This window comes from Platalea leucorodia (assembly GCF_965183815.1).
Source record: "Platalea leucorodia genome assembly, chromosome: 11".
NCBI lineage: Eukaryota > Metazoa > Chordata > Aves > Pelecaniformes > Threskiornithidae > Platalea > Platalea leucorodia.
Window position 1 is genome coordinate 23529661 of NC_138833.1, and position 15220 is coordinate 23544880.

Sequence of the window (15220 nt, forward strand, 5' to 3'; positions counted from 1 at the left end):
AGAGCCAAAAAGGAGTGGTTACTTTTCTGTTTGTTTGTTTGTTTTAAGAAGAAGCTGGAGGGAACAGGGAAGGGGGGAGATGTTTGCTTTAAACTTTCCCATCTGCACCATGATATAGATATATAAAAAGCACCTCTGCCTCTAAAGGTGCTGCAGGGTGTTTTGCAGAGCCAGTTTGAGTCTCTGGATCCAGACAGCCTCCAGTGACGATGCTTTCCATCCAGGAGCGTGCACAGCTCCAGCCAAGATGGAAGGGGAGGAAGAGAAGAGGGATGGCCACCATTTCCCTACATGTCCTTCCCTACGAGGGGCAAGGCAGCCCAGCGAAACGGCACAGCTGGAGGCACCGGTTTATCACATATAAACCCCAAAAGACTGTGCCCCCCTTGCAGAAAACGACGGTGTGAGCTTGGCCACCACCGTGGAGCACCAGTGAAGAGGAGATGCTGCGGAGAAGGAAGCACCGAGCTCCATTTCCTTCCAGCCCTGGCCGCGGCCCAACAGCTGTTCCCTGTTTATTTGCTTTAATATTTCCTTGGTTACACAAGCAGCTGCACACAGCTTAACCCCTGCCTGCACCAGCAGCCGCCCGTGCCACCCGACTTCACCCTGCCCGGCACGATGCTGCGGGACAGCAGCACGGGGCAGGGCAAGGACACCCAGGGTCTTGCCAAAGCCGGGCTCTCGCTGGCTGGCCAGGGCTTACTCAGCATGGTCACCCTCACGGCCACGGCTCTGCAGAAGGTGCCCTGTCGGGCAGGGCACCACCGATGCGAGCAGCTGTCTCGCACGATCCCAGGCTTCGCAGGCTGACCCGAAGCCAGCTGACCAGCTGAACCTGGGAAAGCCATCTGGCTCCCCATGGGCTTGCTTTGCTGGGCAGGCCCAGATGTGCTATAATTTTAGCAGCGTATTTGTGTCTGGATGCAGAGATTTCAGAAAGGCATCCTCATTCCCGGGCAACCACAGCACCCTTTCAAATAAAGCCTGTAGCGATGCCCAACTTCACGCGAGCGGGTCGCTGGAGGCAGAGGGTGCCCAGCTCCTCTCCCAGTCCCGCGCACGGGCCAGGAGGGCCGTGCCAGTGGCTCTTCTGGCAGCTGCTGCCAGTCCATAGATCACTTCATGCATTTTCCTTTCTCATCTGCACAGAGCCTGTTCCAGCAGCTCGGTTTGTGTTTTGGCTCATGAAGCTCAGCCAGACCCCTTGGCTCATCTCCACCAAGGAGGGGGTGGAAAACACCCTTTGCCTGCTCGCCCAGAACAGCAGCTTCAGTTTTCTGCAACCCAGCCTGTCCCAATTGCCTTTCCAGCCTCCTCCCTCCCTCTCGGCTCCGTTTCCTTCCCGGCTGCCCCCTGCACCAGGAGGTAATTGCTAAAGCGGCTGCTGCCAGCTGCCCTCCGGGCTGGCAGGGCACGGCAGCGGGCATCTCCCCGCTCCCCGGAACACCAGCCAGCGCGGCACGCACCCAGGGAATCGGTGCTCTTCAGCAGCAGCCCTGTTTTGCCGCTTTCCCAGCAGCTGGGGAAGGCATGGTATTAGCTCCACAGGAATGCAATTTGGGCCTAACTTTAACAAAATCCCCCCCAAAGCAAACAAAAAACCCCAACAAAATCCCCACCACTTGCACAGATTTCGGATGCAGGAATTGAAACACCCCTACACAGCCCTGCATGCATTTAGTCCAGACAGCAGAACTTCAACACTGGGGCACACCAAAGCCCCAGGGTGTCCCCACTGACGCACAAGCACACTGGAGCGAAGAGCTCAGCTTTTGAGGTTGCCTTGTTCTTGCTTTTTTCAAGGATTTGCGTTTAAGTTTCCTCAGATGAAAACATTTTCTGGCAGATTACAAAGGGCATGCTTAGTGTAAGGCAGAAACCGCGCTTCTCAAGTGACCACAGCTTTTGACCCTCCAAAGTCAAAAACCCAAGAACTGGTGAGATGCTTACCTGCAGGTCAAAGAACTTGCTGTACCGTCGGTATATGACTTCTGTGGACCCATTGGACCAGGTGACTTTGATGATGTACACCTGCAGGGAAGAGAGGAAGAAATCAGAGAGGAGTGACCCAACAACCCGCACCGCAACCCAAACGCTGCTAAAGCTGCCAAGGCAGCCCGCGCGGCTGGGCATCAACCAGGGGCGTTCATGGGACCACTTAAAGTCATTTCAGCAATACTAGAAAGTATGTAAGATTAATTTAGTAAGCTCCACTGCTGCAACTTAACTGTCTGCGAAGTGCTTATTGATAGTTGTGAACTAAGACAGCTCCCTATCCCTAAATAGGGGCACACATTGGCCGTGAAAGGGCACTTCTATGTAAAACCAGTTGACGTCTCTCCAGACACAGACACATTACGCATTAATAACTACGCCTCGGCCATCGCATCTATGGCTGCAGCATCAAGATTGACGTTGAGATCCCAAACCTGCTTGCGAGAACGCAAACCCACGAGGTTCAAAACTCCCTCTGCTCTTCCATAAGCAGCTCTGAGGTTTTGTTTACTTAAATTTGCTGGGGTGCAAATTACCTTCCTGTTCCTTAAAATGCTACACAATCAACCCTAGTAATGGCAGGTTATTCACAGACCGTATGGCCAGGCTTTTACTGGTGATGAATACAAAACAACACCCAACCCAGGTTTTTTTATTCTTCTATGAAAGACAACAACCAAACAACAGAATTGGGCAATTACTTGACTTAAGTCCTTGCCTGTTGCTCGCAGAAACCAAAGATGACCCTTGACGAGATGCCAGCGTAACACTCAAGTGATGCAAACCTCAGCCTTTACTAATTGATAACAGATTGACTAAGCAGAACAAGGGCACGTTCCTTTTTTCTCCTGAATCTCACGTCCTGCTTATTTCCACCACAAACTCAAGTATCAATTCACTGAAGCAGGAACAAAACATTGAGAAGCTCAGATGAACGGACCTGCTGGAACTCCAGTTAACATAATGAAGCGTGAAGGCTCTTAGGATGCTGGTGTTACGGTATTTAAAACAGAATCCCTTAAGGGTTTCACAAGGTTTCCCACACAGGCGCACATTATTCCAGATGCTGGAATGTGACCAACATCCCAGCCCCATCTCCAAACTCAAACACCAAAAGACTCAAATGGATAGCACAACGCTAAATTATTTGAGCTCCTCAAACCTGCTCGAATGCTGTACTGAAAATCGAATCGAAAGGCCACTCTGCTGCTCAGGGGGCTGCATAACCCACCAAGGTGAGGAGGCTCCGAGGAACCACAAACTCTTCCCAGTGGAATCACTTCCAAATTAAGAGGCAGCAAGATGAAGCAAGTTCTTGCTGCTAAAATAAAAAACTTCAGTACTTTCAACCCAGCGATTCAGTGACCACTTTTCTTAAACCAGATGATCAGCCCAAGCACAGCTGGGACTGCTTTGCTGACTTGCAGTGGGCTGGCCGGGTGTCACAGGCACCACCACCCTCTCCCAGACAAAACGCGAATCGCTCGGCGTCACCTCACAGGCCTTATTCAGCTAACCACAGTCCTCTCCTTTCATTCACAAACCCTTTTGTTGAGCTGAAAGACCTGCGCTTTCTGCATATTAACACAAGGAAGAGAGAGGGCTCTGCAAGACAGCATCTGTAGCGCCTGCGGAGACCTGGATGGACCATGATTTGCTACACGGGAGGCGCGGACACTGTGCTTGTTTATCACCAAACGTGGCTTGACAAGTGCTCAGCACGGGGTCAGGCACAATACCCATTCAAGAACATGCTTCTAGACCTCAACGGGTCAGGGACAACCTGGCTGACCACCATTTGCAGTGAAAACTGGTAAAGTTGCATGACGTGGCCTCTGAAGTATCTGACAGCATCCGTACAGTCACCACCCTACCATCAGCCAACTAAGCGTTAACTTGACGGTAAGAAAGCGTCCAGGCTGCCTTTACCCTCTCCCCAGGACTTGCCGGCAGGCCAGCATGAGCTCATTTTGGTTGGAAGCTCAGCTGATATCCCAGCTTTCTTACCAGTCTACAGCACTTTACGGGGTTATATCACTGCTGGCTGCCTGCCTGGAGAAAGCCTTCCACTGGGGCAGGAGGAAGAGCCAACTTTTCTTCATTGTTTATTCCCATCCTGCCTTTATTTGGAGTCAACAGCTTATTAGACTGGGATTTTAATCAGGATGTGGATTTGCTCAAGCCAAAATGAATTCAAAGCTCTTAAGGGTAATAAAGCCATGAGATTTGAGGGCACACCAGGCTTTATTATACCCTTTGCAATTGAGGGAAGGCGCATTTCTCCCAACCGATGAGCTCACTTCTATTTTGCTGAAATGCAGATTTCCCTGGAGTCCGGATAACCGTTCCTTGCACACCCCATTTGCGCAGCAGAAAGGTCTCCAGCGGTATCTCTTCACCTACTTGTGGAAAGCAGAAAAGATGGGGAAGCCCACAGGAACAGGAGCTCCTCAGAATCTATAAAAACACGGTCTCGGTAAAGCTGGCTTCCTCTCTCCTTGTGAACATCCCTCGTCCTTCGCTCTGATGGCCCCATCCCACTGGGGTATTCTGTTAGCCAAAACCATCACAGGTCTCGGTCTCTGCCAATACCCAATCCAGTCCCTGCTGTCACAGGGACAAAAAAGACACCGGAAAGCGTAACTCAGGTGCTCTCAACTGACAACAAAAGCGCAGATTCTGAAAGGGATGAACGGTGCAGTCAGCCACCCAGCAATGGTTTTCACAGGGACTGGAGATGATGAGGCACCGAGCTACCACAAGCACCCGCACATCCCTTTCTCAGGTGCTTTTGGAAGACACTTTCAGTGATTGAAACAGTTTTGAAAGCATTGCACTTGGTCTGAAGTTTCCCCTCCTGGCCCGGCACTGCACCGTGTCCTGCCAGGAGCCCCCACCACGGAGCAGCAGCCCAAACCAACCCCATTTTGTCCCGGCAGGAGCCACCCCATCGCCCGCTCCCACAACCCTTGGTCCTGCAGAGGCTGCTCCGAGGACGGGCTTTTTCCCAGCCCAGCTGTGTGGGTGAGGGCATGTGGAAACAGTTATTTCATGGGTCTTCTCCAGCTCCGATTTCTACGCTCCTTCAAAGAAATAACACAGAGAAACCACCAGCAGGCCCCTTTCCATGGAAAGGGCGAGGGGATCTCCCGGGGCTGCAGCCGGCGCTGCTTCGGGGACGCGCACCCACAGGGAGCACCGCCGGGAACGGGGGTCCGCCGCTGCTCAGGTCCCGCTCCGCCGTTTCCTCCAGGGGTGGGGAGAGCCGAGCAGATGGCAGGGAGGCGGCGGGCGGCCAGGTCCAGGAGGGGGGCTCTGCAACCCCATCACGTGGGATGGGCCCATGGCCAAAACCAACAGGCAGAGCTATCTAAATATTTACAGCCCTTCCCGGGCCAGCGGCGGGGTCTGCACTGTGGAGGGAACTAGCTGACTCGGTGAAACCCAGGAACCGGCAGCTCCCCTCCCTCCCTCCGGAAAGGATGCCTGCCCCGATCCCAGCCCGAGAGCCTCCATCCCTTGCTCTGCTCCAGCCTACGTTGGCTCCAGCCTACGTTGGTGCACACGTGCCACGTCAAACCCCACAGCTAGGTCTGATGCCTGAAGGCAACGGGCCAGGCAGAGCTTCGGAACAGGCAGAAATCACCAGGGCTCAACCCTCCTTAGCTTCGTTTCAGCCACAGGGCAGGGGAGCAGAGCCGAAATTCATGCCCGTGCTTCTGAAATCCTCGAGATGCGGCTCACAGCATCTGTCCCACTAGAGCAAGGCACAGAGGAGGGGTACAAGCTTTCAGGGTCACTCAGATACACTCAAAATTCTGCTTTCAGGATTAAGCAAGCCCCATGCAGGCACCCTCAGCCCCCATCGCTGCTCTCCAGCCACCAGCTCCCCTGCCCTCCTGCCGTGAAACCGCAGGCCCACGCTGCAGCAAGCTGAGTTACGGAGCAGGAGTTCCCGGCGGCACAACCTTCCGGAGCTGCAGCGAAAAGCAAAGCAAGGAAACAAGGCCTGCCCTCCGCTCCCGGGGGGCTTTTCACGGGGTGGGCAGGGGCCCTGGGGCAGTTTTGGAGTGCAGGTGGATGTTGGTTAACGCGGAGGAGAGCAGCACTTCACATTAACGTCAAATGCTCCCCGTGCTCCTGTCCCTTGGAGGGCAGAAGCGGATCATATCCTTATCCTTCACAGAAGATGGAAACCTGCAGATGCAAGAGGCTGAACTCCGACAGACACCATGGGGATTTGGCTCCCAAACTCCCCAAGTTCCTCAAACTCCCTACAAGTAACTGGCCACATACCGACTACTTAAAAACTACTGATTGAGAAATTTACCATCAGGACCTCTGTCGCCCGGGATTCTCCTTGGTCGTATTTGAAAGTGAGTGCCCTAAACAGAAATTAAAGATGAGAAAAAAAGGCCCCGGGGATCTTGCAGCCCGCCCTGCCGGGCATCACGAGCTCGGTCCCCGCAGCATCCCTGCCCCGCTCTCCCCTCCCCGGCATCTCAGAAGAAGCAGCTCTGAGGGAGAACTCAGTGGAGTTCTCCAGTGGAAAACGGGACTGAAAACCTTCATAAGGGAACTGTCAAAAACTGACAGGTTGCTAAAAGAAATGCAGATGGCACCTGGCCAGCCGTAACAGAGCTGTCAATGCGAGCTGCCAGTCAGCTCGCGCGGCAGCAAGGGCTCTGCAGCCCCGGGGGAAACTCGCGGGCAGCCCGCAGCGGGTGAACGCCGGAGGGAGATGCAGACACCCCTCCCCACGTCAGGCATCGCCAGAAGAGCAGGGAGGCTGCAGGAGCCAGCTCAGATGCACGTCCAGAGCGGTCGGAGTCACAGGGACTAGAGCACGAGAACAGAGGGGACGAGAAGCCAGCGCAGATTATCTCTATCTGAAAGGGCAGCCAGAGATTTAATTTTTTTTTCCTATTGAAGAAATGAAGTAGCAAGCATAAACCCTGGGAACTGTCGGACCCCAGAAGTATTTTTCCAGGGACTGATAACGAGCCTCGGTGCTGCAGATAGCAATGGCTGCTGGTGACTTCCACGGCTCAAAGGGACCGAGGGCTCTGGAGTCCGTCACAAGCCCTCAGTCTTGCGCCTTCCCCAGGAGGCACGTTGTCCCATACAACAACGCGGCTAGAGAGAGCAGATGATTCAAGCGGCTGACTTGAGGCCATGGAATTAAGAAGATACTAAAAAAAAAAAACCTAACAGAAACAGTTTCCCGTTCTTGAAACATGAGGCTGTGCAGCCTCCTAGAAGAATCGCTTCTGTACTCCTTGCATAAACACACGACGGACACGCACAAAACACGACCTGGGGACCAGCCTGGACTGCTTAAATTTGAGTAGGAAAAAGGCAGACTGAAGTTGCAGAAAAATGAAGAGCTACACTTTCGGCCTCTCTCCTCCCACAGGAGGAGTTTTCCCAAGCTTTCCAAGGAGACTTGCAAGGCATCCTGGCTGGCGGGGCCACACAAAAAGCCCACAAGTAAGGCTTTGGGGAGAGGGCAGCTGCTGGCTGGCCTACGAGCTCTCTGCCTGGCACCCAGCACACCGCTGAACGAGGCCGCAAGTCCACCCAGAGCTCAGCACCATCCAGCCACGGCAGCTCGAGCCCAGGAGCAGCACACCCCTACTGACACAGCCCTGCGAGCCAACAACCCACCAGCAGCCCTCCCTGGAGAGCACAGCCCTCCCTGGCACAGCACAGCCCTCCCTGGCACAGCACAGCCCTCCCTGGCACAGCACAGCCCTCCCTGGCACAGCACAGCCCTCCCTGGCCGGCTCCGCAGCAAGCCCTGAGCTTCCCCGGCCCCAAAGCATCCCTGAGCTCCCGCACCCCGAGACCCTCCCGCTTCCACGCCAGCCCCAGCAGAGGCGGGTGAGCGACGGCAGGGCGCAAAGCAACGCCACGCTCCGTTGGAAAGACGCCTCCACGGGGCTGCAGGGACAGGCAGCTCTGCCCACCCGCCACCGACGGGCATCAGCGTAGGTCCCCCCACCACTCAGCACAGCTCCTACAGCAAAGCCAGACATAACAGCCTCCAGCAGAGGCAGAGCTGTCGGCGGAGCTGTTTCCAATGGGTTTGAGCCTGTGTGGTCTCAGGCCCAGGGAGACTATGTACAATAAACCTCTCTGTGGAAACCTTCGCATATTTAAAGCATCTTTCGCCAGCAGAGGGGAAAAAGCATCAGTCTCTCTATTCCACCCGCACTCCCCCCCAACCCCGAAACACGGGAAAGCAATGCGAGAGCCTCGTCCCCTGGCTTCGGCCACTGCCACGAGAAAGGAACGCCAAGAAATTCAAAGGGGCAGAGAGACCGAAGCAGCTGCGGGACCGAGCCAAACCAGAGCAGGGTTTAATATAGAAAAGGGAGTGGGAAATTGTAAGAGGAAAAGAAAAAAAAGGAGGGAGGTGGCTGGAAACAAAGAAAGTTCTTGGCGGTGAGCTGCTGTGCTTGGCCCCTCTCCATCAGCCTTCGCTGCCGCAGGCGTGCGGGGCTGGGGAGGGGAGCCTGCGGGCTCTTGCGCCACGGGACAGCGAAGCTCGGAGTGGGAGGGGGACAGCCATCCCCCTGCTGCGTCCCCAGACACCTTGTCACCCCTTGCTCCTGCTCTGTGGACAGGGAGAGCTGGGAGAAGGGCTGTGCCGGTTCAGACGGCACTGGGAAAGGCACGGAGAAGCAATCCCAGCGGTAACGGCAGGGCATCGGGGATGCTGCTGCGGTCCCTCTGATCTAGCAGAGGAGAGAGGCAGAAGCAACAAGTCAGAGGTGCAGGGAGGAGCTGGGTAACAGGGACGCAGGCAACACGAGGACAGGCACATCCTCACCGCCACGGCAAATAACCCAAGCTCATCTGCCCACGCATCCAGGACTACAAAGCAGCCACCTCCCCGCACTCTGATTCATCCCTTTGACCGTACCCTCCCTAAAACCCCAGCGAGCAACAGCTCTTCCCGCTCTGCTATCGTGCAGCTCGCCGGGGCACAGTGCTGCCTGAGCACACAGCCAAAGCTGCCGGGATGAAGTGCTTGCACGCGGGGTTACACCAAGCACGGGGACCCAAGGACAACCCACCGAGCCCCGCTCAGCCGCGGCGCAGACCCCCCAGCCGTACAACGTATGCACCCGCTTGTTTGCTCTGAGTCGCACTGAAGGTCAAACGTATGGATTCATTTGTTTCCTATTTCCCACTGCCACGTGAAACAGCTGGAAGTTAGAGATACCCACCAGAGCAAAGCTGCGAGGGACCAAGGTCACCAGACCTCCAAGCGGGCAGAGGCGATGGGTGGCCCCTGCACCGAAGTTCACTGCTGGAACCGTGTACGAGCACCAGCTTTCCGCACAGAGCTGCACCCGGCCTCAGTGGCCGTGTGCCAGGCAAGATTTGGCCCTTGCGCTGAACAGTGACATTCAAGGTTTTCAACAGCCCTAAGTAACATGACTAGGGAAGAAAAACAAAGGCGAGTTTGCATTTGAGTGTTGGTTTTCATCCACAACGCCAGCAGCGCTCCCTCAAGCCCCAGCTCTCTCGAGAGGCGAGGGGGAAGGAAGGATCGACGGGCTCTGTAACGCTGCGCAGCAGAGCAGGGCCAGGCGCAAGGATGGGGCCGAATTTCTACCAGCTACGGGCTCCAAGTGCCCTGCCTGTGGCCTGCCCCGGGCGGGAGAGCGTCGGCCAGCTGACGGGAAACGGGATGAGATACAGCAGAACTGCAAGACACGGCAGCAAAACACTGCTGAGGATGCTGAGAAAGCCCACAAACCTCCGGGGGCCACTGATGCTCAGAAACTCTTTGCCGTGACAGAGACTCCAGCTTCCTGGCTTCAGCCTTACTTCATACATTCGGGTTTTGCTTTGCTCTCTTTCATTCCTAGTTTAGTTAACAGCCCCTGGATGGATCTCACACTATTCATTTTAACCTCCTGCTCCCTCAGTCTAAACGCACCCCGCTCCTTTGGTTCCCCACAGGACATTCCCACCATACCAAGAGCATGGTCACGCTCCCCAGAGAGCGTGGCACGGGGGGGCATCCCCCAATGCCCTTCTTAGGCCAAGCAACCGCCACGATTCACAGCGGCAGAAATACCGCAGCTGTACAAGGCGATACCGCGCCAGGTCCCCACAGAGCTCGGCTTCAGCTGGGCAAGTCAGGACCAGGGGCCCACGGCACACAGGTCCACGGGACACGCGTTCTTCAGGAGACATCATCTGCTCTATACATACAAGGCACTGAAGAACGACTGAATCTATAGATCAGCAGCCCTCCTCCTCTTGCCATGCAAGCACTCTGAATGCTCCGTAATCAGTTCCAGATAAGCAACGGGGTTGGGTTGGACAACGAACGAAACCATGAACGGCTTCACCACTACAAGGAACAAGACACCTACCATCACGTCACCAATTACACATCAGAAATATAATACACTTACTTTTTGAATGTGTTTTTCGTCACTTGTTTTAAAACATCTATAGATGCTATCATCTAGGCACCAGATTCCAACACGCACTGTACTTTTGCAAGGCAGCTGCCGCAAATGAGGTGGCTCAATATGCACAGGTAGTCACTTTGTTTAAAGTCTGCAATCTTGTTAACTGAGCTTGCAAAATAAACGTATGCTACACACTTTGTTTAAATTTCCCTTTTTCAAAGTGCTACATGTGCGCATGGAGGCCAGGGAAGGAAGTCCTGCAAGAGCCTTGTCCAGATTTTCTAATGAACTACCACAACCAAAGAGCGGGCTGCGCTTTCTTTCCTGTCGGATGCATATATAGATTTTTGGTTTGTGCTCTGGAGCAACCATTTAAAACTATATGAACTCTGGAAGTGTTCTTGGTGGATGGGATGGTAGAAATGAAGATGTGATTCAATACCATTGTGACTAACACATAGAGCAAAACACACAAATCACAGCTGTGTTAAAACAAAAGGTCCTGAAGCCTGCCTAAGGGAAAAAAAACCAACCAAAATCTGGATTTAGTAGGAAAAAGCTTTATTTTAGGGACTTGTACTAGAGAATAACAAACACAAAACTATAAAAAGATACTGCGTGAAGTCCTTTAAAGGAAAGTTTAGTCCATTTCAACTATGGCTTTGTTTTGGGCCTTTTCTGAATAAACATTCATTTATCAGAATTTGAGACTTGGCCAGACCATAGAAGTGACAGTCTGCTACTCTGTCGCCCAGAATGATTATTTTTAAACTTTGCTCTTGGACTTTGCCTTTTCAGATCTGCAGCGTGGCCCCGGAGCCCTGGCCAGCAGCGTCCCTGAGGGGCACGGGCTGTAATGGCTTCACGTAGGACTGGATGGGAAATGTCACTGCAAGGCGACCCTCCAGCCACTGCCTGAAGGATGCGAGTCCCCTTCTTCACTTGGGGCGGGCCACCGAGATCCCGAGCTCAGCTGGTCTCTCTCGACAGGACCAGAGCAGGGCATCCTGCCACCAACACCTGCAAAAGGACCATTTCTCGCTGCCCCTTCCCAGTACTGCCCGTGAAAAAAGCTTAAAGACACAAGCAGCACAAGTGCAGTTGAAGCAGCCGGGGTTAGCAGCCCAGGAGAGGTGCCGCGGCCACACAGCGTGATGCGGTTTCAAGGTCCCCATCACTCGGAGCAAGAAGCTCGGTTATCCTTCCCCTCTCGGCCCTTCCACGTGTGTGCACGGAGTCGGTTTGACAAGAACAGGAGCAGACGTGTCGGCCTCGCAGCACGCCAACACCACGGCAGCAAAAACCTTCCAGGAGCACAAGGCTGCCTGCACGGAGAGCAGCACCTCCCGCTATCTGCAATTCAGCCTGACCCTGCCAGCAGCGCTCACCGCAGGGCCCACCAAGGGGTTTGACACCTCACTGAGGACGAACGCAATCAAGAGGCTGTTCCCATCTCCCCTGTCCCCAAACGGCTTTACACAGGCCTGGGCTTCCTTTGAACAACCCACCTCCCACCCTCCGTCAGGCACTGGGCTGCCCCAGGGTAAGGAGGACGGACAGACGGGACAATCGCGCCGCTGTCCCTGTGTACCGCCCAGGGGAGCACGGCCACCAGACGCTGTGAGAAGCAGCAAGGCAGCAGCACGCCAGGCTGACGCTCTCTTGCACTGGGATTTGAGCCGGTGCCGTTCACGGGCACGCGCACGTTGGAGGGCATGGGGCTGCGTTCGGGTCCCCAGTCAAATCCCACCACTCATGCATCTGGGCTGGCACCCAGCTACCCAAACCCTTCCCCGCCCCTTGCCAGGTCCTCTCCCAGCCCAAGCCCCCCAGTTTGGGGGAATATTGTGTCTCCTGCTTCAAATCAGAGCTGCAAGAAAACCCACAAGTTTTTGTCTCAGGCAACACAATCCTTTTTGTGTCGATTACCAAGGTGATGGGTGAACTACGCCGGCCTGAATAGAGCTGGCCTTTCCTCCAGCCCCTCCCCACCACAGGCGTCAATAAGGACTTTGAAACACTGGTTTGATCTCACTTTTCTGGGAAACTGGAATTCATGACTTTCTGCTGTGGCCTCACTACAGCCAACACAACTGCACCTTTGTCCGGCAAAGAAAAGCCTCTCGCCGACGCAGAGAGCAGCCCGAGCCCGAGCGGTACGGGTCACTCGCCGGTTAGCCCAGCGCAGAGGCAATGGGAGGAAGAGCCACTGGGCTCTGCCAGCCTCCCCGGGGACAGCGAGCGGCTGCCCCAGGGGATGGAGAGCACATTTACGCTCAGCAATGAGAAACCAGAGAACAAGGGTTTAACATGTACGCTTTGTGGTTGACTCGGATTTGCAGCGTGCCAGCAGATATGGTCTAAAGTAAGATGACTCAGCCACTATTTGCTGCCCCTCCTCTCCCTCTCTTTGCAGGAGAAGGAAGAAGAAAAAAGAAAAGGTTTTGATTCCATATAATTAACTGGCTTTGTGAATCTGCCGAGTTCCTATTGATCCCCTCAAACACAGCGAGCGCTCACGTTCACTCCGGGCTGCCCCGGGGAGCTGCTCCCTGCCAGCTGCCTGCCGCTCCCCGGGCTCAGCCCCGCGCGGCCGGGTTTCGGGCCAAGACAAGTACAGGGAAAGGTTAGAGTCAGCGGACTGGGGCCGCCGGCCGAGCAGGGAGCAGGCGGCCGAGCTGCACAGCTGGCTGTCACGAGCTGTGTGCGGCCACCTTCTCCCACCACCCGGGAGCTTCTGTTCCAGTGCCCTGCCGTCCGTCTCTCTTTTTAGAAAACCCCTCTGTCCCAGATCTCCAGCCTCACGGGGTTTATTTGTGCTATGCTCAACTCCACCCGCCTCGCCTGCGGGTAGAAGGTGAGCAGGGATAGTGCCCAAAACAGATTGTGTCTGGGTCTTGGGGTGCATGTCCCAGCCGTGGGGACGCAGGTCCGGATGGGTGCAAGGAGCCCCCAGCCCCAGCCAGGGCATGGGAAGGCCCAGAAGGGAGAGCAGAGGAGCAGCCGCAGGCAACCCCATCAGAGCCCCGTTACGGGTCCCGACGGCGACGCAACAGATCCGCCAAGACAAACAGAAGCGCACGCAGCTCAGCAAACCTCCTCACGTACACGCTCCTCCAGATCAGATGCACAACCCAGCTACGATGAGTAAGTCTGGGATGGACACGGCAGGAAGGGGGGCGCGTCCGGAGCTGGGGCCAGGCTCAGCCAGGGCTGATAAAGCCGCAGGCAGGGCAGGAGAGGAAGAGGGGTGACGAGGGGTTGGGCGGCAGCAGCCACATCACATCCCTGGATGCGAGGAGGGGGTAACAGCCACCCCTTTACCCTCCCCTCCATCCTGGCTAGGGCTGGCCTTGCCCCCTGCTCTCCTCCGACCGCTGCTCACTGCCACAAACGGGCCGGGGTGCCCTGGAGAAGCCCCCCATCTCCCAGGAGCTCAGGGAGCCCGGCTCTGCCGACACGACGCACTCCAGCCAGAGCGAACACCGCATCCTCATAACCTGAACGCGCCACGAACAGTGTGTCACTGGGTCACCCCGGTCGAAGGCGAACGGGGTGGGGAGAACATTTGGGTCTTTGTTTTATGGTTGTTGCCAGGATTCACCCACAAGGTCTCCACGGACGCCTGGAAGCACACCAAAGTTTAAATAACAAAAAAATTTTAAAAAAAACAAACCCAACCCCTTCAAAAAGAGACAAACCCACAAGTCTGGAGATGCCCTGGAGCATGCAGGAACGCGCTCCCCGGGCAGCTCACGCAGCGGGGCAGGGGGGACGCCTCGCAGGGCCGGGGCACCGGCCCGGGCGCAGGAGGAAGGGGCCGGTGGTCCCCTGCCCCGGGCCTCGGCAGCCGCCGGGTTTCAGAGCCCCCCGGCCAAACGCTGCTCCCTCACCAAAGCAGGGGCTCTTCTCGGCGGGGCCCAGACGCCCCCTCCTCCCGGGTGCGGGCCCCGGGAGCCCCCCGGCAACGTCCCGCCCGCAGCCCTGCCCGGCCGCCTCCCGGCGCTCGCCCCGGCGGGTCCCGCACCGCGGCGATGTCCCCGCCCGCCTCCCCCGTGGCGGGGCTCCGGCGGGAGGCACCGCGTCCCCCCGCTGCAGGCAGGGCGCCGGGAGACCCCCGCGGGAGGCGCCGGGGGCGGCAGAGCCGGCAGCGCTGCTGCTGCCCCCCCCTCCTCCTCCTCCGTCTCCTCCTCCGCCTCCTCCGCCCGCCCCGGGGCTCCGTGGCCGCTGCCCGCCGCCGGGGCGGCCGGGGGGGAGCGGAGCCGCCCGCGGGCCGGCAGCGCCCGGCCTTTGTCTGCCCAGGGCCGGGCGCGGCGGAGCGGAGCGGGGCGCCCGGAGCCGCGCCGCGGCACTCACATAGTGCTTGTTGGGGATGCGCCGCTTCTGCACGTCCAGCACCTTCACCTCCGCGATGCTCCGCCTGGGCATGCCGCTGCTCTGCCGCTGCCCCTCGCAGCCCGGCGCCAGCGGCCAAGCGGGGAGCGGCGCTGGGGGAGGCACTGCCGCACGCAGCCGGGACCGGAGCCTGCAGCGCCGCGCCGAGCCCAGCCGAGCCGCCCGCCCGCTGCCGAGGGCGGGAGGCGGCCCCGGCCCGCCCCGGCCTATCCCGGCCGGAGGGCGGCCCCGCCGCCGCCCGCTTAAAGGGGCGACCGGCACCGCCCGCCCCACGCGTGCCCGGCCCGCGGGCGGCTGCGGGCGCGGCGCTCGGCCGTGGCTCGGGCGGGCGCAGCGGGTTGCCCGTCGCAGGGGGTGGCTGCGGGCTGGAGGGGGTCCCTGCGGGCTGC

The 15220-nt window shown here is 57.1% G+C and overlaps 1 protein-coding gene across 1 annotated transcript in view; it reads right to left on the reverse strand.

The window, feature by feature from the left end:
• The window catches only part of SH3PXD2B (SH3 and PX domains 2B), a gene marked incomplete at both ends in the record, with an annotated part of 75185 nt that extends 60321 nt beyond the window's left edge, over positions 1-14864 (reverse strand). The window contains 2 exons of the mRNA XM_082323797.1: positions 1954-2034; positions 14793-14864. Of these exons, the coding sequence (XP_082179923.1) occupies positions 1954-2034; positions 14793-14864 (153 nt within the window). The remainder of the gene's footprint in view (positions 1-1953; positions 2035-14792) is intronic.
• Between the last annotated feature and the right edge of the window lie 356 nt (positions 14865-15220).